General features: G+C 37.6%; 1 protein-coding gene across 1 annotated transcript in view; it reads right to left on the bottom strand.

The window, feature by feature from the left end:
- Positions 1-8,830: 8,830 nt before the first annotated feature.
- CPD (carboxypeptidase D) overlaps positions 8,831-25,330 on the bottom strand; it is a 64,601-nt gene continuing 48,101 nt past the window's right edge. Inside the window, exons 14-21 of the mRNA XM_044744533.2 lie at positions 22,125-22,260; positions 21,078-21,209; positions 20,185-20,280; positions 19,995-20,059; positions 15,740-15,871; positions 14,999-15,184; positions 14,397-14,496; positions 8,831-12,960 (exon numbers count right to left, since the gene is read on the bottom strand). Of these exons, the coding sequence (XP_044600468.2) occupies positions 12,734-12,960; positions 14,397-14,496; positions 14,999-15,184; positions 15,740-15,871; positions 19,995-20,059; positions 20,185-20,280; positions 21,078-21,209; positions 22,125-22,260 (1,074 nt within the window). The 3' untranslated portion in view covers positions 8,831-12,733. The remainder of the gene's footprint in view (positions 12,961-14,396; positions 14,497-14,998; positions 15,185-15,739; positions 15,872-19,994; positions 20,060-20,184; positions 20,281-21,077; positions 21,210-22,124; positions 22,261-25,330) is intronic.

The raw sequence follows: 25,330 nt of genomic DNA on the forward strand, positions 1-25,330 counted from the left end.
CCGATGGGATACGTGAGCTTCCGCAGACACCGCCCCCTGGCGGGCGAGCCGTCATTTTACAGCTGTGGAGGAGCGAGGCTGAAAACTTCAGCTTTAGCGCCTGACACTCCTTGAACGTCTGTCACTGGTGTATATATCCGCTCTCTGCGCTCTCAGCTCGGTTTATCCCATCTCGGCAGGGGCCTACTTGACTGAGAAGAAAGTCATCCTCAGACCCAACGTCCTGTTTCCGTCACCTTCTCTCAAATGTAATTTCCCTTCTGAGTTAGAGGCGCTTTTTTTTTTTGCTATGGAGTTATATGAATTCTTTACATATTTTGTATATTAACCTCTTATCAGGTGTATGATCTGCAAATATTTTCTCCCGTAGGTTGCCTTTTCATTGTGTTGATAGTTTCCTTTGCTGTGCAGAAGCTTTTTAGTTTGATGTAGTTCCACTTGTTCATTTTTGCTTTTTGCCTTTGCTTTTGGAGTCAGATCCCCAAAAATCATCGCTAAGACCAATGTCAAGGAGCTTACTGCCTATATTTTCTTCTACGAGTTTTGTGGTTTCAAGTCTTACTTTCAAGTCTTTAACCCATTTTGAGTTAATTTTTGCGTATGATGTAAGATAGTGGTCTAGTTTCATTCTTTTGCAAGCGGCTGTCCAGTTTTCCCAACACCGTTTGCTGAGGAGATGGTCATTTTCCCATTCTTTTTAAAGATTGGCCCCGAGCTAACATCTGCTGCCAATCTTCTTTTTTCTTCTTCTTCTCCCCAAAGCCCCCCAGTACATAGTTGTATATTCTGGTTGTAGGTCATTCTGGCTCTGCTATATGGGACACCGCCTCAGCATGGCTTGATGAGCAGTGCTAGGTCCGTGCCCAGGATCCCAGCCAGGGAAACTCTGGGCCCTGGAAGCCGAGAGCACAAACTTAGTCACTCGGCCACAGGTCGGCCCCATCCCACTGTATATTCTTGACTCCTTTGTCATACGTTAATTGACCATATATGTGTGGGTTGATTTCTGTGCTTTGTATTCTGCTCCCTTGATCTATATGTCTGTTTCTATGCCATTACCATACTGTTTTGTTTACTGTGTCTTTGTAATGTAGTTTGATGCCAGGGGAGTGATGTCTCCAGCTTTGTTCTTCTTTCTCAAGATTGCTTTGGCTATTCAAGATCTTTCATGGTTCCATACAGATTTTAGGAATGTTTGTTCTATTTCTGTGGAAAATGCCATTGGAATTTTGACAGGGATTACATTGAATCTGTACATTGCTTTGGGTAGTATGAACTTTTGACAATATTAATTCTTCCAATCCATGAGCACAGAATATCTTTCCGTTGATTTGAGTCTTCTTCAGTTTCTTTCATCAGTGTCTTATAGTTTTCAGTGTGCAGGTCTTTCACCTTCTTGGTTAAATTTATTCCTAGGTATGTTAATCTTTTTGATGCAATTGTAAATGGGATTGTTTTCTTAATTTCGGTTTCTGATAGTTTGTTGTCAGAGCCAGAGGCTCGTTTCTTCCCAAGACCAACCCTTCATCCTCCTTCTGCCTGTGCTTCATTATCCCACTGTCTCTGGCATATGTGCTCCTCTTTTCCCCCGGCTGCCTTTTCCTCTACTATACAGTAGTTATAGTCCCAGCCCTCTTTCCTTTCCAGTTACCAAATCTAGACAATATGTGCCAGCTGCTTCCATGTGCTCCCATCCTGACCCCTCTACCTGTTAAAATCTGCTGTCCAAACCCACGCTTTGTAGATGCATACGTTATCACAGTCTACTTGTGTCCACATTTTACCAGTTCTAGAGTAGTGTGGAAACCTTACCTCCTGTAAAATCCCTTTACTCAATTCCATTATAATTGTCTTTAATATTTCCTCTACGTTCACTGAGAACCACATCAGATAATGTTATAATTTTTGCTTCAACTGTCAAACGGAATTCAAAAGGAAAAGGAGGGGCCAGCCTGGTGGCACAGTGTTTAAGTGCGCATGCTCTGCTTCAGTGGCCTGGGGTTCGCCAGTTCCGATTCCAGGTGCAGACTTACGCACCACTTGGCACACCATGCTGTGGGAGGCGTCCCACACATAAAGCAGAGGAAGATGGGCATGGATGTTAGCTCAGGGCCAGTCTTCCTCAGCAAAATGGGGAGGATTGGTGGCAGATGTTAGCTTGGGGCTCATCTTCCTCAAAAAAAAAAAAGGAGAAGGAAAGCTGACTGTATTTACCCATATTTTACTCTTTCCATTGTTCTTTCTTCCTTCCTGATGTTCCAAGCTTCCTTTCATATGATTTCCTTTCTGTTTCAAGAACTTCCATTAGCCATTTTTCAAAGAGTAGGTCAGTTGGAGACAAATGCTATTAATTTTCCTTCATTTGAAAATGTCTTGCTTTCCTCTTTGTTTCTGAAAGATATTGTTGCTAGATATAGAATCTGGGGCTGATGATTTATTTTCAGCACTTGAAACATGTGCCAATTCCTCTGGCCTCTACAGTTTCTGATGAGAAATTGGCTATTCTTTTTTCTACTATAGCTAAGGTATCCTTTCTCTCTCACTGCTTCCAAAACCTTTTCTGTAGTTTTCATAAGTTTGATTATGATGTATCTTAGTGTAGATTTATTTGTTTTTTTTTTTTTTTCCTGTTTGGAATTTACTCAGCTTCTTGAATTTGAGGTTTATGTCTTTTGCCAAATTTGGGAAATTTTCAGCCATTATTTCTTCTAATACTTTTTTCTGCCTCATCTTCTCTCTCCCCTCCTTCTGGAACTCCGATGACATGAATGCTAGATCTTTTGTTATAGTCCTGCACATCCCTGAGGCTCTACTAATTTTTTTCAGTCTATTTTCTGTTGTTCAGATAGGGTAGTTTCTACTGTTCTGTTTTCAAGTTCACTAACAGGCATGTCGGTCCTCTGTCCCCTCTGTTCTACCGTTGAGCCCATCACTGAATTTATTTCAATCATTGTATTTTTCAGATATAAAATTTCCATTTGTTTCCTCATTATATCTTCTATTTCTTTGCTGACACTCTTTTTATCAATTATTTGTAATTGCTCATTAAAATATTTTTATTATATCCTTGTCAGATAATTCCAACATCAGTGTCATCTTGATGTTGACATCTGTCGATTGTCTTTTTTTGTTCACATTGAAATTTTCCGGGTTCTTGGTATAATGAGTGATTATTTATTATATCCTGGATATTTTAAATATAATAAGACTCTGCATCTTATTTAGATCTTCTGTTTAATCAGAACTCCTCTGACACTGTGCTGGTAGGGGAGGTGAGGAACAGCCTTGTTACTACCAGGTGGGAGTGGATGTTCAGGCTCTCCCTTGGCCTCTGTAGATACCTGGGGTTGGGGGTGCCTTATTACTGCTCCGCATATGGTCTCCACTGACACCATGGTAGGTGGCCTCATTACCACTGTGTGTGCTGGAAATCCTGGCTTCCCACTTGGCCTTCTTTGACACCACGCAGGCAGTGGGGAGGGGTGCATGATTATGGCCTGGTGAGCATGGAGTCTAGGCTCCCCACTCAGCCTTTGCTGGCAGGGGATAGAGATGGGCCTCAGTTTTTTCTGTGGCATTTGGCTGGAGTAGTGCAATTATTGTCTAAAAGTATTCTGTCTTGGTAGCCTATCCCTTTCCTGGTTCTTTCGGTAGAGAAGTCTTTTCTTTGGGCTTTTTTTATCTGTATCCTTTGGCATTTTGGGGTTGCCAGTTTCTCCAGCACCAATTGTGGGATATATGAGGCAAAAAGAAAACCCAGGGAGCTCACTACCATGTCGTCCCTTGGATCCTGAGGTCCCTAGCTCGTCTGCCTTCTCTCCACCTTTCTGAGTCTCTATATTTATGTATAGATATAATGTATGAGTTTTTTGCTGTGCTTAGTGGAATAGAAGAGAAATACATCTACTCATTTTGTCCGAACCAAAAGCCTCCATTTAATTTTTTAATAGACTTTAATTTTCTGCCAAAATTCTTCATCTTGTCTTCTACTTTCTTGAATTTATTCCTCACCATTAAAGTTTCTGATTTGTAATAGAAAAATCTGTATTTCCTGTGGGACTGTTTCTAATTTTTTTCTTGATCTTTCATCGTTTGATATGTCTTTTGATAATGAGTAACTTTTGATTGGATGCTGTATGTAATAGATTAAAATCTGTAGTCATCATTTGGGGTTCTTCTTCTTCCAGGGACAGTTTACTGCTGCTTCGTGCAGGCAGTTCAGCGTGGGGCACATCAGCTTACTCCAGTACGGGGTGGAACTAATATCAAGCGGGAGTCTACGTTTGTAAAAACTGGTCTGTTTCTGAGTAGCCTTTACTTCTAATGGAAAGCCTGTTTACCACGCCCCCTTCCTTGATAGGTGCTGAACTCCTATTTTCCCCCATCCAGTGATACCGCACAGAGCTTCTCCTTGGGTTCTCTGCCTCTTCCCTGGACTCTCTGCTACTAGGCGTCTCTACCTCTTAGTCACCACTTAGGAATCAACACATGCCTCCAGGTGAAAACTACTGTGATGTTCACCCCTGAACTGCCTTTGCTCTAGGATCTTCACCCCATGAGTCCTTGGTACCTTAGTAGCTCTCCTTCAGATAGGTTTTGTTTTGTTTTTATCCAGCTTTTCTAATTGTTCTTGACGGGAAGTTCTTTCTCTTTCCAGCCAAGACAGCCATAGCTGGAAGTGGAACTAAATTATCTTATTTCTAATTTCCCTGTATATTATTTTGTATTTTCCACATACACAATCATTTCTACAAATAGTGACAAATTTATCAATATTCCTATCTGTTATTTATATTTTCATGCTTCATGGCTAAGATCTGTTCTGTCAGTGGCTGCAAAGTTCAGGTCCTGGGTGGGGGTTTTTTGTTTTGTTTTGGTGATAGGGAGGCGTTGTAAGTGCTCCAATTTTTGCAGTTCTCATTTATCTTGCTGGACTCTTTAATTTCCCTCTTTTGCTTCTTAACTCTTTCATCACTTGGTTGTCAAAGGGTGCTTCTTTCTTTTTCACTTTTTTCCTTCACCAGCAACTCTGTGTTTCAAAAACTGCTCCTTTCAATCACCTGCCCCTTTACATTGTGCTCACTTTGAAGCCCTTTTCCTGGAGTTTGTGGTCTGATTGCCTTGGACATGTTTCTAGACCATTCAGACTTAAAGTGGACTTAGCATTTCTGGCAGTAGTTTGACTACCTTTAGAGGGATGCCTTTCCCTGGCATCCCTCCTGGGTCTTTCTTGCCTTTATCCCCATCTCCCTATTCTTCACAAAGCCTTGCACTGGGGTGGGGATGGGACAGGAATATGAGAGTACATGCTAAGATTTGGTGATTTTTTCTCATTTTATTCAGTTACTTTGAAGTTTCAAAATCTCTGACTTCAAGTTACGCTCAAAGTGTGGTTTCTGTACAGACTTACTTTTTCCTTCTTGTTTTTCATGTTATTTTGCAATGAAATATTGGGAGACAGGTAGCTTAGTTAGACAACCAATGTTTTCAGCTACCTGGAAGTTCACCTTCATTCCTGACAGATACATTCAATATAGAATTCCATGTTGGAAGTTATTTAATGTTTTCTCCAGCACTTTCAAAGTATGATTTCCCTTGTACTCTGGTTTCCCTTGTTGGAAGTGAGTCTGATCTTTTAGTCTAACTGCTGATCCTTTGAAGTTAATTTCTTTTCTAACCTCTTTACATCTTTTTTTCTCTGTCTTTGGGGCTGAGCAGTTTCACCGATGTGTCTATATGTGCATGTTTACTTTTTCTTGCTTGGATTGAGCTTCTTTCATCTATAGATATCATTTATCAATTTTGGAAAATTCTGTCATAGTCTCTTAAAATAGTTTTCCATGTTCCATCCTTTCTCCTCTTTCCCTCTAGAACTCTGACCATCAAACATGTGTTAGCCTTTTTATCCTCTCCTTCATATTTTCTCTCTCTACATTTTTACCCTCTCCTTTGTATTTTCTACCTTTTTCCTCTGTGCTGCATAAGAGAGAATTTCTATGGATCTATCTTCTAGTTCCTGCCTCCCTGTGTCCAATCTGCCATTACAACTATGCATTTTAGTTTCTGTACTTTCATTTCCAGAAGTTCTATTATTTTATAGTTTTCTGTGATAGTCTGAGGTTTATCTTCTATCTCTTTGAAAACAGTATATTTGTTTTACAGTGCTTGGTAATATCATAATGTGAAATCAGTGAACTTTCTCTGCTTTCTTAGGGGTGGTGTCTTATTTCTCTACATGCTTGGTTATCTCTGTCCATATTTGGTCATTGCCCTTGAAAAATTGTGAAGTCTCTTCCAAATCTAAGATGGAGATACCTTCCACTAGAGAAGATCTGAGTTTAAACTCAATCACCTACAAGTAGCAACACATGGCTTGACAGGTGGATCACCCAGGCTATGCACACTTGGCTAGGTTCTAGACATCATATTTCCTATGTCCAGTCCCTTTCAAATGTGCTCTGTTCAAGTTCTGCTAATAGAAAACTGTATATACAATTCTTCCTCTTTTGCCCTCCCAACACCCATATCCTCCATATAAAAACCCAGAAGCCAACTTTATATTATCGTTGCAACTTTTCTGTAAATCTAAAACTATCCTAAATTTTTTTTTTTTAAACCTAGCCTTTCAGTCATCCAATTCAGCCATTAACATCATAAGCCCACTATCCATCTATCCCATTCCCTAACTATCTTCAGGATCAATTGTTCTGGGCACCTCACATTTTTCAAACACTAAATCAAAAGCCTGTTTGATCTTGAAAAACTCTATGAGGAACCATATAATACCTAATAAGTGACAATAATAATTATAAACATTGGAATAGCTTCAAATATTTGGAACTAGTGGTTCAGATCTAGCAATCTAGACCCTCCTTATGACCCCTTCTCTTCGGCTCAATCTCAGTGACCATCATAGAATATAATCTATGTTATAATGATTTCCTTTGATCTGAAATCTCTTTCTACATGTTCCATTTTAAATTTCTCCCCCTGCTGCTTTTATTTTCCATCTACAACTTGGACTATATCATGACCTCTTTATATTGCTTCTAACTGAATTAATGAATTGTCTTTGCTGAATTTGAGGCATCTGTCTCAATATATTCCCACTTCCAATTATCACACTTTCAATCTCATCAATCTTCTCACCCTCCTGTCTTCAATCTTCTAGGCTGGCCTCTAAACTTGAACAACTTTCTATCCCAGTTCTTGTTTGTCTCGTCTTCTACATTTGTTTACACAGTTAATACGGAGTAGGATTCCATCTGACTCCAGACAAAATGCCAAAGAAACAACAGCTTGTTCTTAACATTCTACTGATTAACGTAGGTAGAAATTGTGATATTAAAGTTAAAATTGGGCTTTATATGCTGATTTCATTGTTTTTAAATTGTGGGTAATGATTAAGGATGTACTTATCTGAGGTTTGCAATAAATAGCATAGAATTACTTGGCATTCTAACTGCATGTGAGAATAAGAGATGAAGACCTAACACGATGGCATTTATTCATAACTGAGTAGTGTATTAGCATTTAGCATCATGTTTACTTTGTTGAGAACACTCAGCTCCTAGAAATCTGAAAAACAAAACATAATCAGTAGATTACTGTTTATGATACAAACCAAAAGGTTCTTGATTCAGTATGAGAAAACTCCTGTCAAAATTCAGGAAAATATTTCAGACACTGGGGGAAAAAGAACCATATCACTGTTTGGAGTTCCTGCAGCACTTAAATAAGGCTGCTTTCACTGAATAAGCATAAATACAACCTAATTTAAATTAAAAACAAATACGAAGCATTTGGCACAAATTTTTAAAACTTTTCTGACATGCTAGACAATCTACAGAATCACATAACGGAAAATTTCATAGCTTTTTTTTCCTTAAGTATTCATGTCTAAGGATTTATCCTAAATTAAAAGGACCACCTGTAAACAGATCTTTGTTTGTACATATATTCACTGACATAACTTTCTTTCAAGAGGATCAGAAAACAGCAAATGAAGGAAAATGATGCTGATTACCACAGGCATTCAACTCGGAGTCAAATATCACTTTAGACCCCTTCCTAACATCATTTCATTTAATTACCACTATAATCCTATCAGGAATGTTAAGAAACTTGCACAATCCAAGGTCACATAGGTAGCAAGTGGCAGAGCCCAGAATCAATCACAGACTGGCCTAACTCCAAAGTCCATGCTCGAATCTCTATGCTCTACTTCCTCTACCCCAGAGACTTTTTTAGAGGAACCAATCACTACAGAAGTACGGCTTACTCCCATTTCTCTTTCTCCAGTCTGGACTGAGTTCCCTGTCAGGAGAGCCCACATTTCTTTTATAACTTTGCTTTCCCAATTCCCATTAGAGCAGCAGTATCAACAAATTATGGCTAAATGAAAAAAGGATATTGAATTCATCACTACTGTGCCTAAAGTGGCAGGACACAGTACTCTAACTGGGCTCATCTGGAAAAAGGATGAAATTTTTAACAAGTTTGAAACAGGTACATAAACCTTTCAATGGCTAGTTTTGTGGTGTTCATTGTGGAATGATTGGACTTTAATCAATCTAGCTGAGCTACAAACAGAAAAGAGAACTGTGGCCACTATATGATGTGATTATTTCAGAAATATAGCTTTCTTTGGAGTCAGTTCATGAAGACAAAAGCACTCTACAGGTGACACCCTGTTCCAAGCCTGGTACCATTTTTCCCCTAGTATAGGTAGAAAAACTAAATATATAACTTTCAAATTGGAACAATAACTTTTCCTGGTCTATTGCTTTTGAAAAAAGATTATGAGACAAAACACAAAGAAAGACAAACATCATAAAATAACTTTTATACAGGATTAGTAGATCTGTTTACATATAAAAAACAGAAAGGAACTCATTACAGTTAGATTTCACATAAATTACACAGATTGACTTTTTAAAACTACTATTAACTTCATGTAAAGTCCCTTTTAAAAATTTCATTTTGAAGGCACAGTGCATGAAACAAACCAAAGACTGAAGCACTTGAGATGAATGAGTGTTGGGCACCTCGTATAAATAACTATAGATTGTTCTGGAGCCAGGGAATGTCATTCTGAAAAAATGGAGAGGTGAAAAGTTGATTTTTAATCTGAGCATAAAAAAATATCATTAGGTCATACCTCCAGAAAATCTGCAGCATGGCAGCATAGAATGTAGCTAGTCCACTCATGTTATGCCATTTATAAAAGACATAATCATACATATTTAAATAATTTATATCCAATTGCCTTAAAATGGTAGCCTACTTTCAAATTTCATAATACATTCTGTCTAATCAAAATCAAGTAGGACAATATTTTGAAAGTCAAGTGGAAGATTAATTATTGCTACAAATAGGAGAAATATGTGTTGGGAGATATTTCCTCATGAACTGAAAATCCAAGTTCAGTAGACATTAATAAGGGCCCCAGTCACCCCAAAAAATCTGCTTTATTTAAAACAAATCAGAAACTCAAAGATTTATCAAAAAATTCCTAGATAGAAAATCACTGAAAGTCAACCATAGTGGAATTTTTTTGTAGTGACAATAAAGTTGCTACTGTTAAAAACAATTCCATCAGAGAACCATAACACAGGGCACTATTACAGCATTCATAGCCAAGAAGCTTTTAATACAGCAGGGACAAAACCTGGCACAAGTGCATTCCTGGTGACAAGATGATAAAACTATTTACTGCTGAGAATAAATGGAAATGGAGGAGCAGGTCATGGTTACTGAGTAACCTCATGTTAGCTCAGAAACAGAATAAGCTCAGGCATAAGCACTACCTTTTATTTATTTGTCAACTCAGAATTAATTTTAAGTTCAATACTCATTAATTCAGCAAATTCCATTCAGGTGAAAGTTACCAAAGATTAACCAATCAATCACATTGAGCCAAATATACATTATGTTTCCTTTCTGGAGGATGACAAGGTCCCAAAGCAAATTCCTGCCAATGAGAATTGCAAGCATTCCCCAAGTGGATGGGATCCCAATTACTACACAAGTGTTCAGCAAAATATATCAAAACCAAAAGGTCTTTCCTTCTGAAATTAACTTGAGTTCATCTTATTGAATTGCATAACCAGTACATATACACACATAGGCAGACACTTTGAACATTACCTACTCAATCACTTTGCTCTTATTAAGGAGCTGGGAGGGAAGAAGGCTTAAACTGATCACCAGGACAAAAAACATGCCTTGTGAGTAAAGAAAGGCACAACTCAGACTTGGGCAAATTTCTTAATACTGTGATACTTACTTGCCTCCATGACTCCAAGGAAATGGAAAGTCTCTAGGAGAAACACTCAAGAAATGCATTCCCCATCTCATATGGCTTCAATGCCTTAAGCAGTTAATGTGGCCTAATATTAGATTAGATCCACAAATAAAAGATAAAGCAGGGCTGAGAACACAGTCTTAGTAGTCATGATCCTGTACATTCTTTTAATAGGTATCAGGCTGAGAAGGCCTTGTTTTCCAGAGCAATGCATTATTTAGAATTTCATTAAAGAGTCAAGATTTATAGCAGAATTTGGTTTTCCATTCAGGACAAAATTACTAAAAGAACTACGTGTATGTTCATTTCTAAAAAAGTTTCACACATGCTTAAAAGGTATGGAGCCCCAGCCACTGTGATGTACAATTGAAGACACGTTTAATTCATGAGAGAAATGAATTTAAAAGGCATCCTCTAGTGAAGACCAATGCTAATTAAGTAAAGGCTGTCATACCAACTTTGTTTCATTTCTACCTGCAACATCCCAAGCAGGGCCAGCCACTCACAGGCGCTTTTTTGGTTTTCTGACTTTGCACTCTTAAAAATAAAGCTGAAAAGAGCAATACCACCACATTATCTCCTTAAAGAAAATGTAAAGTACTATTAGGAGAAATTAAATCATGTATATTTCATTAAGTATTACCACCCCGCAAACCATTTTATGTATGTGGTGGGGTCAGAGTAGGGTAGAAAGGGCTCAAAATTTAGAGTTGTTAATAACAGGATTAATACCAGAATGGCTTAACCTTAAACCACCCAAATTCATCAAAGATACTAACAAATGGCATGACCTCATTATCTCTGCTAAACCAAATCTCTTTTTATAAAGCCACTTTGGGTGCATTCCTCACAAAATTTGGTGGAATGATCTTGGTGGGTGGTAAAGCACTCCATCAAGGCTTTGGGATGACTGATACATTAATGGATATAGAGTACAATTTGAAAAGATGAGAGCACGTTTTTTGACTCCCTGATTTAGCACACGTTCAGCAGCAAGTTGGCCTTAAAACATTCAAAGGTATTAAACAGATCATTGGTAAGACTCAGACTTACAAAAAACCATCATTTCCATTGAATAGCATGATATTATAGACACAATAAAATGCAATCTTTCAGGTCTATGCAATAACCTGACTGGCAGTGAAGACGACACTTTCTCACCACAGTGTTGTATCACATGGAAGTCCACAGTTTGCTTTTTTTTTTTTAATAGAGGGAGCCATATTTAAAGCCATGCTTTCAACTGAACTTTTAACTCCACTGGTTGATCAAAAAGAAACTATCAAATGAAACATTAGGACAAAGAACCCAAACCCTTGTAGAGGTCTATTTGAATTAGACTGGCCAAGCTATTTCAACAAAGGTATGCTATTACAGGGTGTAGGCTTGGGCTGGAGTATGAACTGTAGATATTTTGTGTTCAAATGTAAGTTAAGAATGTGCAAGTAGGTCTCGTCCACGCTTCCAGATACTTTCAGTAGAATTCCGATTTTGTAGATTACTGGGTCATCTGAAAACCATAAATGTACATCATAGAAAAAGGTTCAAATTTAGGAAATATTAAAGAATTAGGCATTCCTAGAATAAACTAGTGCTTCACAGATAAAAGCAGCAGCACCTGTGGGTTTTTACCAAGTTAAAAGATAGGCAACATGAGTTTTAGCTTTTGCTAGATCTCCCTCTCAGCTCCATTCAAATGGACACTTAGATCTTTTACAACAAAGTCAACAAGTTCTCCCTTAAAATGGGGATATTTAGAACTTTGCTCAACCTTACAAGAGAGGTAGTGAAATCCTACTTAGAGCACAGCCCACCAGTTCTGATCTAGCCTTGGACAAGTAGAAAGCTAAATGCGGAAGCCCATTTATTCATTTCCTAATATATATTTAATAATCAATTCAGCCTCCATTAAACCTGAATAATAAGAGAAACTCCAGCTATTTAATAACTAGAGAAAAGTACTCCTCAGTAGGTTGAGAAAACCTTGAGTTTTTAAAGCTTTATGTCAGATTCTGACTGCTGTCCCTGCCTTAAGTTTCTGGATTCTTTTGGCCATTTAAAATAAAGAAAAAAAGCCAAAGCCACTAGTAACACCTGATGTGCAAAGTACCACACCCACTAGTTGGCTTTATGCAGTTACAACATAAGCTCCAAACAACTCATCTTAAATTAAAAAGAAAAACAAAGTGGCTGTCCCATTTCTGCTGCATAAATAGAAAGCAGATTTTTTTTTTTAAAAGTATGAGTACTTTAAGGAGGGGAAGTTCAAAACTGCCAGCCAAATTCACAGAAAATACAAATTTAGCAAGTTAACTTCCCAAAGCTCTTCGAAGAAGCAAGATAGTCTCTCTTCTTAATGCAGTGTCTCCCAAAAGGAACTGTAATTTTGCCTGGAACTTATGCTGGGAGATACGTAAGGTGTGTGTTTCAATGTTTGCTAGAATATAATGTTTCCTCTTCAGTGTCCGTGTCATCCTGGAACTCATGGCTTAAGAGGGACTTCTTGGAGCCAGTTGACATCATGCGAATTTCATCTTCATACTCATCGTGATGCTGCCTGAGCCGATGAAAGCCATCCTTGTGCCTGTTAGACTTGATTGAGCAGATGCACCAAATAATGCCAGCTGTGAGGATCAATGCCGACATGGTGGCACCTGCCAAACAAAACCACGTGAGTATATTCGACTTTAAGGATATAAATAGGCAGCTGCTTACAATAGCACTTTTTATAATACGCCCTTCATTTATTTTATTTTTATTTCATGCACTTAGAAATAACCTCTTATTATTACTGAAGTAATACTTGTATAGTACACAAAATTAGAAAAATAGAGATAAGCAAAAATACCAAAAACCCTGCATCACGTTTCCATTACCCAGAGATCATTTTAATAACCCTAGTGCATATTTTTCCAGACCTTTGTGTATGTATTTTTGTATGTGCATGTGTATGTATTTTTTTCTTTCACCACAATGAAATCAAACTGTTTATTATTCTGCAACCTGCTGTTTATCAATCAATAAGTTCTACTTTTCCTTTCCAGTAAATTTTCATCTCATCCAAAATCTCTCATTTACTTAAAATATTTGTACATAGGTTACCAGAATAAGAGTCTTAGTAACAGAAAATAATAATAATAAAATCATAATAAAAACTAAGTTCATGACAGCTAATGAGCGGCAGAGCCAGATTTAGACCATGGCTGAATCCTAGCTCCTGTGTTTCTAACCACTACATTATTCACACTTTATGTGGTTCAAACTAGGAACTCTTCACTTTAAACACCACAACAGGCTCTGTGATTTGACCATGTTTCCAATATACCACTCTCTCTTAACTAAAGATCTCTTCCCCACACACCCTGTAATAAAATTTGGTTATTTTGCATCAAGTCCAAGTTGCATTTAGAAATGAACCAAAGTTCTTTGTGTCAAAAAAGATACAATACAGCCGAATATTTATTATTTTATCACATATTTTTTTCTTTCTAACCTTTCAGTATTTCAAGCTATGACACACATTAACCCTGGAGAAAACAAGTATTTCCTCCTCCCAGGATCTTGGAAAAACACAACTAATATAAGTCAAAGCCCAAAAGACTTATGATCTTAACATAAAGCAAATCATTCATTCAGTCAACAACTCTTCATTAAGACCCACTACATGTCAACCATGGCTCTAGATGCTGGCAATGCAGATAAACTCCCTGTTATCCCAGAGCTTATGTTTTAGTGGGAGAGATCGAATATAGACAAATAAATGACTAAATACAAAATATAATATCAGGGAGTGATACATGCTATAATGGGAAAAAAGTGGGGTGCAGATGGTGACAGGGGTACTATCTTAGCTAGGGTGATCAGGAAATGCCACTCTGTGGAGGTGACATTTGAGTACAGACCTGAAAACATGAGTGGGAAAGCCATGAGAACATCTAGGAGGACAGTGTTCCAGGAAAATTACATTTAGATAATGAGACATTAGAAGAAAAGTGACTAGCTTCAAGTGATTATTGAGGTGATCCACTCTCAAACTGAAATGTTTTTAACTGGTTTTAACTTTAACTTCTAAAAATTTATATTTCTTTACCTGATACAGTTACCACAAGCTCCCGCGGCAAACCAAATATCCGGTTATCTGTGTCAAAGACTATTACCACAGAACTAGCTGCATCATGATGCACGAAGACCTGGAAGGATAGAGTGCAAGAATTATGAAAAAGCTTACTTAAGGCATATTGTATTCCTGTTATATTCCTAGGGCCTTTATAACAAACCAAGGAGATGATTCACTGTCATTTAAAGTAGACAAAATGCTATGAACATATCCCTTTTGCTGCCAAAGGACAGAAAGATAACAAGATTTCAAAATCAAGAGGTGGTCACATTTTTTATTTCTTTATTCTCCACAAGAACAAGAGTTACAAAATAAAATGGAAGTACTCATTTTTGTGTGTGTGTGGAAGCCTGGCCCTGAGCTGACATCTGTTGCCAGTCTTCCTCTCTTTTAGGTGGGATGCCGCCACAGTGTGGCCTAAGGAGCAGTGCTAGGTCTGCACCTGGGATCTGGGTCTGTGAACCCCGAGCCGCCAAAGCAGAGCACGCAAACTTAACCACTACTCCACCGGGCGGCCCCTGAAGTACTCTCAAGAATAAGAATTTACATGATACTACTCAATTTGAGTTTCTTACCTGTGAATGTTGTTGCTGATACCCATCAGCGATGGCATTGATGTTATGGACACCCGGGGCTAACAGTACGTGGAAATAACCTCCCTCTTTTGTGTGTACTTTTATTCCTTCATTGAGTACAATGACTGCTTTAGAGATTGGTTTGCCAGTCTTGTCTTTAACAAATCCATGCACTCCCTTATGAACCTGAAAAAAATGTTTAAAATATAAATTTATGTTTTCATAAGGCCAGTTATTCTAGAGGTAATAGCTTGAGGCATGACAAAAACAAAGAAACAAACAAAACAACAAATAGCCCCATAAGACTGACTTATTCCTCCCTTCCTGCTGACTCTGACCTTGTGTGCTACTCAGTCACTGCTTCAGAGGCATAGAGATGGAAATAAGGGTAAAGAGAACTCTGACATAGTCAAAGCCTAAAGCATTAGAACTCAAATCTTCTGATCCCTTGAAGGATTTACTTTCCACCACAGTACACTGTCTCGAGTAATTCTGTGTGACATTCAAATGAAAGAACCTGCCACACCTCACAGGGTTAAATTGCCTAAATTACAGCAGATTCCAGATATGTGAACTCAGGACACCTATTTAGGCAATATAAATTGAACAAAACTCTCCTTTCTATATACATTGAAAATAAATAATATAATTTTTGGTAATAAATTAAGAAAATGTTTTGATAAAGGTTTTCATTGAACATATTCCTGAGAGTTTGCTTCTAGTTAAAAGGGAAAGACTCACCTCCACCAACATGCTAAGAAGAGATTTTCTATTTTCTGCCCACAAGGAAGGGAGTTGGGTTGCACTAGGAAAGTAGCAGCAGCTTGTGTATACTGTGATTTCTGGACAGTGGCCATAGGTGACACTATAATCCTGATATAAAATTCAAAAACAAATGTAGGAAAATTAATAAGTAAAAGTAAGAAAAAGGCTTTGTAATGCAACAAATGGAATAAAAAGAAAACCTAGTGATGTATACAAAGAATCTGTAAAGCATTTTACAATTGCAAATATAAAGAAATTGCTTGGTATTATAATCAGTCACAAACATGGCCACTCCTAAAAAGGCCAATGAGACCAGGGACTATATCTAATTCACTCTTATATCTCTAGTGCTTCTCACAGTGCCCAGCAGGAAGAAGGGATTTATTAGGGTTTGCTGAATTTATGAATGAATGAATAAGTAAATGCAGAGGGCCGGCTTCCCTCTAAACCCTGGAACTTTACTGCTGCTCTTGGAGCTCTAGAGGTAGAATCACAAGCACTTGTCCTCTCATTATCTTCCACCTGCAGGATCAAGCCAGCTGGACAACAGCCACTGCTTACAAGATAGCATTTATCCAGGATCTGCTTGTGTGGACAGGTTTAAAACCTAACTTTCCACCTTTTCCCCCAAATCTGTTCTTTTTCCTAATTCAGTTAATGATATTAACTCATTTTCTCACACAGAAATGAAATCTCCTGTCCCTGATGTCAATTTCTTGCTATCATCCATCACTTGCCAGATCCTGTCAATTCTACCTCTACAATATCTCTGAAACTTCATCCCTTGATTCCACACCCATTGCCACTACCCTAATCTAGGCACTCATTATTTCTTGTCTAGGCCATTCTAAACCAGTCTCCCTGCACCACACTCTCTCCTTATTCAAAACTATCTAAACCCACTGTTAAGAGATTGATTTTTCCATAGCACAGCTCAGATCATGTCACTATATCCCTGCTCAAAACCTTCAGCGCCCTTTCATTCCTTACTATAACAATCAAAGCCTCAAACTCTCTTTCCATTCTTGTCTTCTGCTGCTCTCCATTATATCCTATATTATAACAAAACTATACTGCTTATTGATCTCCGCCCATACCGCTTCCTCTTTCTGGAATGTCTTGCTTCACCATCTCTGCATCCCAAATGCCATCTCCTCTATGAAAAGAAGGCTACATCTCTGACTATGTGTGACGTTTTCTGTCTTTAATTTCTCATGGTACATTCAGAATTGCTCTCTTTTAGATCAAATTGATTAATTCTGTAACATAGTTATTTGTACAATGGGCCAGGGAATATATTTTATTTATCACTAATATAGCAAAGTGCCTCACACATAGTAAGCTCTTAGTAAAGAAAGGCGGGAAGGCAGGCAGAGATGGGAAGGCAGTGAATTTTCTGCTTACTCATGTGAATGGAATGACAAGCTAACCACCCATCTGCTAACAACTCCTGACTAATTTGAAGTAGATGGACAACCAATTAAAAGACTAGCAGAAAGAAATTAAAGAAGACCTAAGTAAATGGAAAGACATATTGCATCCATGAACAAAAAGACAATACTGTTGAGATGTCAATACAACCCAAAGTGATCTACAGATTCAACACAACCCCAAACAAAATTCCAACAGCCTTTTTGTAGAAAAAGAGAAGACAATCCTCAAATTCAAATGGAACTAGAGGGAGCCTTGAATAGCCAAAACAATCTGGAAAAATAAAGTTGGATGACTCACAGTTTCAAATTTCAAAACTTACTACAAAGCTACAGTAATCAAAACAGTGGCACTGGCATAAAAATAGACATAGAGTCCAATGGAATAGAATTTAGGGTTCAGAAATAAACCCAGGGTCAACTGATTTTTGATAAGAGTGTCAAAACCATTCAATGGGGCAAAGAATAGTCTTTTCAACAAATGGTGCTGGGAAAACTGGACTTCTACATATAAACAAATGAAGTTGAACTCCTACTTCATATCATACAAAAATTAACCCAAAATGTATCAATGACCTAAATATGAGAGGTAAATCCATAAAATTCTTAGAAGAAAACATAGGCGCAAATCTCCATGGCGATGGATTTCACAATGAACTCTTAGATATGACAACAAAAGAAAAAAGTAAATAAATTTGAATTCATCAAAATTGAAAACTTTTGAGCATCAGAGGACATTATCAAGAAAGTGAAAAGACAATCTACAGAATGGGAGAAACTATTGACCAATCAAATATCTGATAAGAGTTTAGCATCTGAAATATACAAAAAATTCTTATAACTCAACAAAAAGACAACCAACCCAATTTTAAAATGGATATGGACTTGAATAGACATTTCTTCAAAAAAGATATAGGAGGGAAACAATAGAAAGAATAAACAAATGGGACTTCATCAGACTAAAGAGCTTCTTCAAGGCAAGGGAAAATAGGATTGAAACAAAAAAACAGCTCACTAATTGGGAAAAAATATTTATAAGCCACTTATCCGACAAAGGGTTAATCTCCATAATATACAAAGAACTCACACTGCTTAACAACAAAAAAACAAACAACCCGATCAAAAAATGGGCAGAGGACATGAACAGACATTTCTCAAAAGAAGATATGAATATGGCCAATAGACACATGAAAAGATGTTCATCATCGCTAATCATCAGGGAAATGCAAATCAAAACTACACTAAGATATCACCTTACACCCGTTAGATTGGCAAAAACATCCAAAACCAAGAGCGACAAATGTTGGAGAGGTTGTGGAGAAAAAGGAACCCTCATACACTGTTGGTGGGAATGCAAACTGGTACAGCCACTATGGAAAACAGTATGGAGATTTCTCAAAAAGTTAAAAATAGAAATACCCTATGACCCAGCCATCCCATTACTGGGTATCTATCCTAAGAACCTGAAATCAGAAATCCCAAGAGTCCCTTGCACCCCTATGTTCATCGCAGCATTATTTACAATAGCCAAGACATGGAACCAACCTACATGCCCAGAAACTGATGATTGGATAAAGAAGATGTGTTATATATACACAATGGAATACTACTCAGCCATAAAAAAAGACAAAATTGGCCCATTCACAGCAACGTGGATGGACCTCGAGGGTATTATGTTAAGCGAAATAAGCCAGTCAGAGAAAGACGAACTCTATATGACTACACTCATAGGTGGAAGTTAGTATATTGATAAGGAGATCTGATCGGTGGTTACCAGGGAAAAGGGGGGGTGGGGGGAGGGCACAAAGGGGGAAGTGGTGTACCCACAACATGACTAACAAAAATGTACAACTGAAATCTCACAAGGTTGTTATCTATCATAACATTAATAAAAAAAAAAGATATAGAAATGGCCAATAAGCATATGAAAAGATGCTCAACATCATCAGTTGTCAGGGAAATGAAAATCAAAACTGCAGTGAGATACCACTTCATACCTACTATGATGGCTATAATCAAAAAACGGAAAATAAGTTGTTGAAAATATGGAGAAATTGGAAGCTTCATACATTGCTGATAGGAATGTAAAATAGTGCAGTCGATGTGGAAGTTTGGCGGTTGCTCAAAAGTTAAACATAGAATTACAGTATGACCAGCAAATTCCACTTCTAGGTATATACTCCAAAAAATTGAAAACAGGGACTCAAACAGATACTTGCACACAAATGTTCATTGCAGCATTATTTGCAATAGCCAAAAGGTGGAAACATCTGTCCATCAACAGATGAACCGATAAACTGACAAAATACAATAGAACATTATTCAGTTATAAAAAGGAATGGAGTACCGATTTATGCTACAAAATGAATGAAGCTTGAAAACATTATGCTAAGTGAAAGCACCCAGACACAAAAAGACAAGTACTGTACGATTCCACTTCTATTAAATATGTAGAATAGGCAAGTACACAAAGAATAGAAAGTACGTAGAAGTTACCAGAGAGGAAAATGGGGAGTTACCGCTTTTGGGTGCAGAGTTTCCGTTTGGGGTGATGAAAAAGTTTTGGAAATAGACATGGCGATGGTTCCACAACATTGTAAATGTAATTAATGTCACTGAATTGTACAATTAAAAATGGCTAAAATGGCAAAACAAAAAATGCTGTCAGAGGTTAATTTAAGGGCTAGCATGTCAAGAAAGCCATGAAGCAGATGCCACTTGCTATATCAGAAAAGTACCTATTCTTTCACTCAATGGCTGTTATTTACAACTCCATTCTCACTGTATTGCCTAAAGCATACCTTCATGCTGCCCAGGTGACTGTGCCATTCTGCTCCACGCATTACTCCTCCCGGAATATTCTCATCTATAAAAGAATTGAGAGACGAAGGATTAACAAGATCATAAAGCAAGTGTTCTTTGTCCCTGACATGCCCACCTACCCACCCAAAAGCAGCAATAAAAATAACAAAAGGTAGGAAAAATACCTACCTGATTTATTTGGGCAACCTGGCTGACCCAGGTGCATTGATGGATGATTACTTGCATAAAGAGATGCCAAATGCTTTAGAGTCTCTTTGTTTTCCACTACAAAAAGAAAAATTTAGAAATCAGTAGAGAAATCCAAAAGATTTTTCCCCAAGTTCAACTTCATGGACACAAAAGTCATCTTCTAGTAAATCTTGCACCCCACTGAAGTTTACTGAGGAGTCATTATAATTTACTTGTTTCTTTTCAGCCCAGGATAATCCAACTAAGAAGACAAACATCTTCCTTATATTAAAAGGTACTAATGGTAAGTTTACACAACAGGCTACCATACTAAAATACAAATTTACTTTTGGTATGTTTTACTACATTTTGGGGCAACTCTGGCCCAATAACAATATTCCTTATAAGTGCATTGAAAACAACACAAACTATCTCCATATACAATGGTCCCAGAGAGATTCAACAAGCAACTGTTTAACTCACCATAAGGTACAAGCGGTCAGTCAAGGTTTAAAGCAAGGGAGGGCAATTTTGTACTGCTAATATTTGGTTACATACAATATGAGTTTATTGAGGCAGGCACTGTGTCTTATTCACTTTTGTATTCCCAATGTGTACAGACACAATTGCTCAATAAATGCTTGTGGACTAAATTGAACAGATGTGACAAGATGGCTACACTCAATAAAACCAGGCCATCATTAGACTTTACCTCTCTATTCCAAGTAACTATTTAGACTGTTGATAAATGTACTATCTTCTTAGTTTGGTTATTTGCTTATGGAGTATACTCAAATACTTACCATTTAAAAAAAACTTAGAAGGGACATTACTTAATTGGAATTTCCTATATGAGCTTAAACGGCATATATGTAAAGTGATGTTCTACATACCCGTTTGTACTGGCTTGTCATATGGGTATGTGACTAGCACTGAACCACCATCTAAAGCAACAGAAAGACTGAAGTCCTGTCTTTGAATCAAATTTTCAATGATGGCTTTAGTCTCAGGCTGGGAGGCATTATCTAAAAATAGAAAAGTCAAATACAAAATAACAATATCTTACAATTTTAGTGTAACTAAGAAAATATTCTCTACTTGAACACAATCCAAAGGCTAACTTACAAAATCTCTAAACACTTTGTTAACTCCATAAGCCACTATCTCAAGCAAGAAAGATACACTCTGGAAGGTAGATTATTTTGAGCTTCACAAACTTCATGATAACATGTAAACTCTAAGCAAGTTTAAGAAAATTCTTTTTGGAAACAAAAAGGGATGGACACATCCTCCTTTAAAAAATAATTTAGGGAATGTATAAGTTATCTTTGAAAGAAAGTAGGATTTTTCAGAAAGCAGGTGTTTTCTGCAGCATTGTTTGTAAGAGCAAAAAATTAGAAAGAAACTAAATGTCCATCAGCAGGGAAATGATTGAATAAACTAGAACATTGCCATTTATTAATTGCATAATAAGATGCCATTAATAAGAATGTTAGAGATCTATAAGTATAAAATGAAAAGATGTCAATGATATATTCAATGAAAACAGTTACAAAACAATATATATAGTTGATGATCCTATTTAAGTTAAATAAGAAATAGGCCCCTTCAAATCAACATACACATATATCATGAGTGTGTATACACACATACATGGGGAGGGTAGAGAGAGAGAATATACATCTCTGTACGACTAGTGGCGGAACTCCCCAATATTATTGATTGAATTTCTCAGAAAAAACTTGAATTACTTGTGCAAATGATAAAGGAGAAAAATTTGAAAAGTTTTCTAGATACCTGTATTCATTTGTACCTTATATCCATAACCTAGAAAGAAAGTACCCCATTACTCATCTACAAAATAGGATCAACCAAACTCCTAGCGACGAGAAATAAAATTATCTGCAAAGTACTTTAATGGCCTAAAAATTAGCCCTTACTTGTGAAGTCTGTATCCAGGTCTTTGCCACGAGCATTTGTTCGTCCTATCTTTGAAGTACAGTCTTTCTCTTGTGCTCTCTCTCGCCCATCTGGATTTAGAGAAGGGACAATCACAATTCTAGTCCTGTCAACCAACTAAAGAAGAAACAGAAATCAATGAGTTTATTAGCTCTAAGTGGAATTACAAGGTACCCTCCTATGCCTCAAAGGGAAACTCTTTATTGTTTGTTTTAAACACAAATTTAAAAGTCATAACTAAAAATAAATAAATAAATTTTAAAAAATTAAATTTTCTCTGGTTCCAAATACAATAAAAAAGAAACAGAAACTACTGCACAACTAATGTTCCCAGAGACCTCCTGATGACTTACACACAACAGGGTTCAGAAACCACTGGCTTCAGACTAAATTCAGCCTGCTGCTTGCTACTATAAATAAAGTTTTATTGGTATGTAGTCATGCCCGCTCATACAGCTGTTTTTGCGCTGTAGTGGCAGAGTTGAGTAGTTGCAACACAGAACATCTGTCCCACAAAGCCTAAAATATATACTACATGGCCCTTTATAGAGAAAGTTTGCTGACCAACCACTGGCTTAAATCAATAACAACGGTGAGACTGTATTTTCCAGATTAAAAACTGGAATGCAGAATCTGACAAATATCAATGTATGCCTGGAAACAATACGACAGAAGAATTGAAATTAGCATGTCAAAAAAAGAAAAAATGAAGTAGGACATTTGTCCTATCCATAACAATTTATCTTCCAGATGATCCATAGACATTAATACCTACATATGTGTTATGAACTGATTTCTGACATACTTCATCCTACATATTTTATTTCTTCTTCTTCTTCGCTCCAAAGCCCCCCAGTACATAGTTGTATATTCTAGTTGTAGGTCCTTCTGGTTGAGCTATATGGGACACCGCCTCAGCATGCCCTGATGAGCAGTGCCATGTTTGCGCCCAGGATCCGAACTGGTGAAACCCCAGGCCACCGAAGCAGATGGCTCGAACTCAATCACTCCACCACGAGGCCAGCCCCCATCCTACATATTTGTAATAGTAAATCAGAATAAGTGATTCCTGGTTTATTTGTTCTGTTAAGGTAGTCTAGAGATTGAAAATATTTGAGACCCTTTAATTCAGTGGTTCTTAAATCTTTCCCCTGGGGGAGATTTTTTTCTGAAGTATGCATGCTTGGGCTTCAGCACAGGTCCCTGGGTATGTACATATTTTCTTGATCTCACCAGACAATTCTGATCCTTAGCACAAAACAAATGGTAATCTCAAGTGATCTAGTTCAAGCCCAATTAAATCAGTGAGGGAAAATCTCATAAACTAGGAGTTTTCAAATTCCTGGTAGGTATTTTACCTATGACATACAGTCTGTTATAATCATAAGATCAGTAGGTAGCAACTCTGACCAATATTAGAACATTGGAATATTAGAATAACCTAAGGAGCTTTTAAAGGAATACTGACACCTCTGCAGATGGGGCCTCAGCAGTGGTATTTTTAAAAATGTCCCAGATGTTTCTAATGTGTAGCCAGGGTTGAGAACTACCATCCTAGGTACTCTCGCATTTTAAAAAAGAACACAAAGGGGCTGGCCCAGTGGCGTAGTGGTTAAGTTTGCCTGTTCCCCTTCAGTGGCCCAGGGTTCGTGGGTTCAGACCTCTGGTGTAGACCTACACATCGTTCATCAACCATGCTGTGGTGGTGTCCCACATACAAAATGGAGGAAGACTGGCACAGATGTTAGCTCAGGGGCAATCTTCCTCACCAAAAACAAAAAGAACAAAAAATGTCTTTGAGACACCTCTCACAACTCACCTGAAGAAGTCAATGGAATTTGCTTTGCTGAAGATGGCAAAATATATTTCTTTTTTCTTAAAGATTGGGACCTGAGCTAACAACTGTTGCCAATCTTCTTCTTCTTCTTCTTCTTTTTTTATTGGTTTTTTCTCCCCAAATCCCCCCAGTACATAGTTGTATATTTTAGTTGTGGGTCCTTCTAGTTGTGGCATGTGGGACACCGCCTCAACATGGCCCTGATGAGTGATGCCATGTCCGTGCCCAGGATCTGAACTGGTGACACCCTGGGCTGCTGAAGCGGAGCATGCGAACCTAACCACTGAGCCACAGGGCTGGCCCCAGCAAAATATTTTTTTATTAAGTCTGATTTAAATTCATCTCGCCTAATCTCATAGGTTCCTTCTGATCCAAATCATGACAGCAATTCTTTCCAAATCTCTTTTAGGGAGGCAGTGTGGTAGAAGAAAATAGCATAGGCTTTAGAGTGACACTTGCATTTAAATCCTGGTTTTACCACTTACTAGCTGTGTGACTTTCTGTAAGTCATCAAATACCTCTGCCTCAGTTTTTACATCTATAAAATGGAGATAACAAATACAGGATTGAGGATTAAATTTCCATGTATGTAAAGTACATGGTATAGTACCAGGCACACAGTAGGTATTAAACAAATATTAGTTCCTTTTGCCTTTCCTAAGTTCTATGTACACAGTGCCAATTAGCGAGTGTTCTAGAAGGATGCAGTCTTTCCTTCCTTTCTCTAAGACAACACAGAACTAAGTTGCTCAATCATATATGCCTAAGCCACTAGATCAAAGTTCTTTTCTGTAGTCATGGATGGATGGCTAAGTAGACAATGTCATATTGCTTTTTCCAAAATCTCTCAGCAGTCAAAATGTCCAATAACTTTGTATTTATTACATGAAAAGAAAAACTATTTGTCTTCCATCTCACTTTTCAATATAGTATCCTATATAAGTAACTGGGAAGGGAAGCTCCTCCGGTAGACTGTGCAGAACTGTGAAAAGACTGGACATATAACTTGACTATTAAATGAAGGAGGACCAAATACAAACCTTTACTATTTTTCCCTTTACACTGCTTAATAGATACAAAGATATATGATAGACACTATTAACAATAAGCATCTACAAAGATGGTCCATTTTTTTTTTTTTTTTAAAGATTTTATTTTTTCCTTTTTCTCCCCAAAGCCTCCCGGTACATAGTTGTATATTCTTCGTTGTGGGTCCTTCTAGTTGTGGCATGTGGGACGCTGCCTCAGCGTGGTCTGATGAGCAGTGCCATGTCCGCGCCCAGGATTCGAACCAACGAAACACTGGGCCGCCTGCAGTGGAGCGCGCGAACTTAACCACTCGGCCACGGG

Source organism: Equus asinus, chromosome 13, assembly GCF_041296235.1.
Source record: "Equus asinus isolate D_3611 breed Donkey chromosome 13, EquAss-T2T_v2, whole genome shotgun sequence".
Lineage (NCBI taxonomy): Eukaryota > Metazoa > Chordata > Mammalia > Perissodactyla > Equidae > Equus > Equus asinus.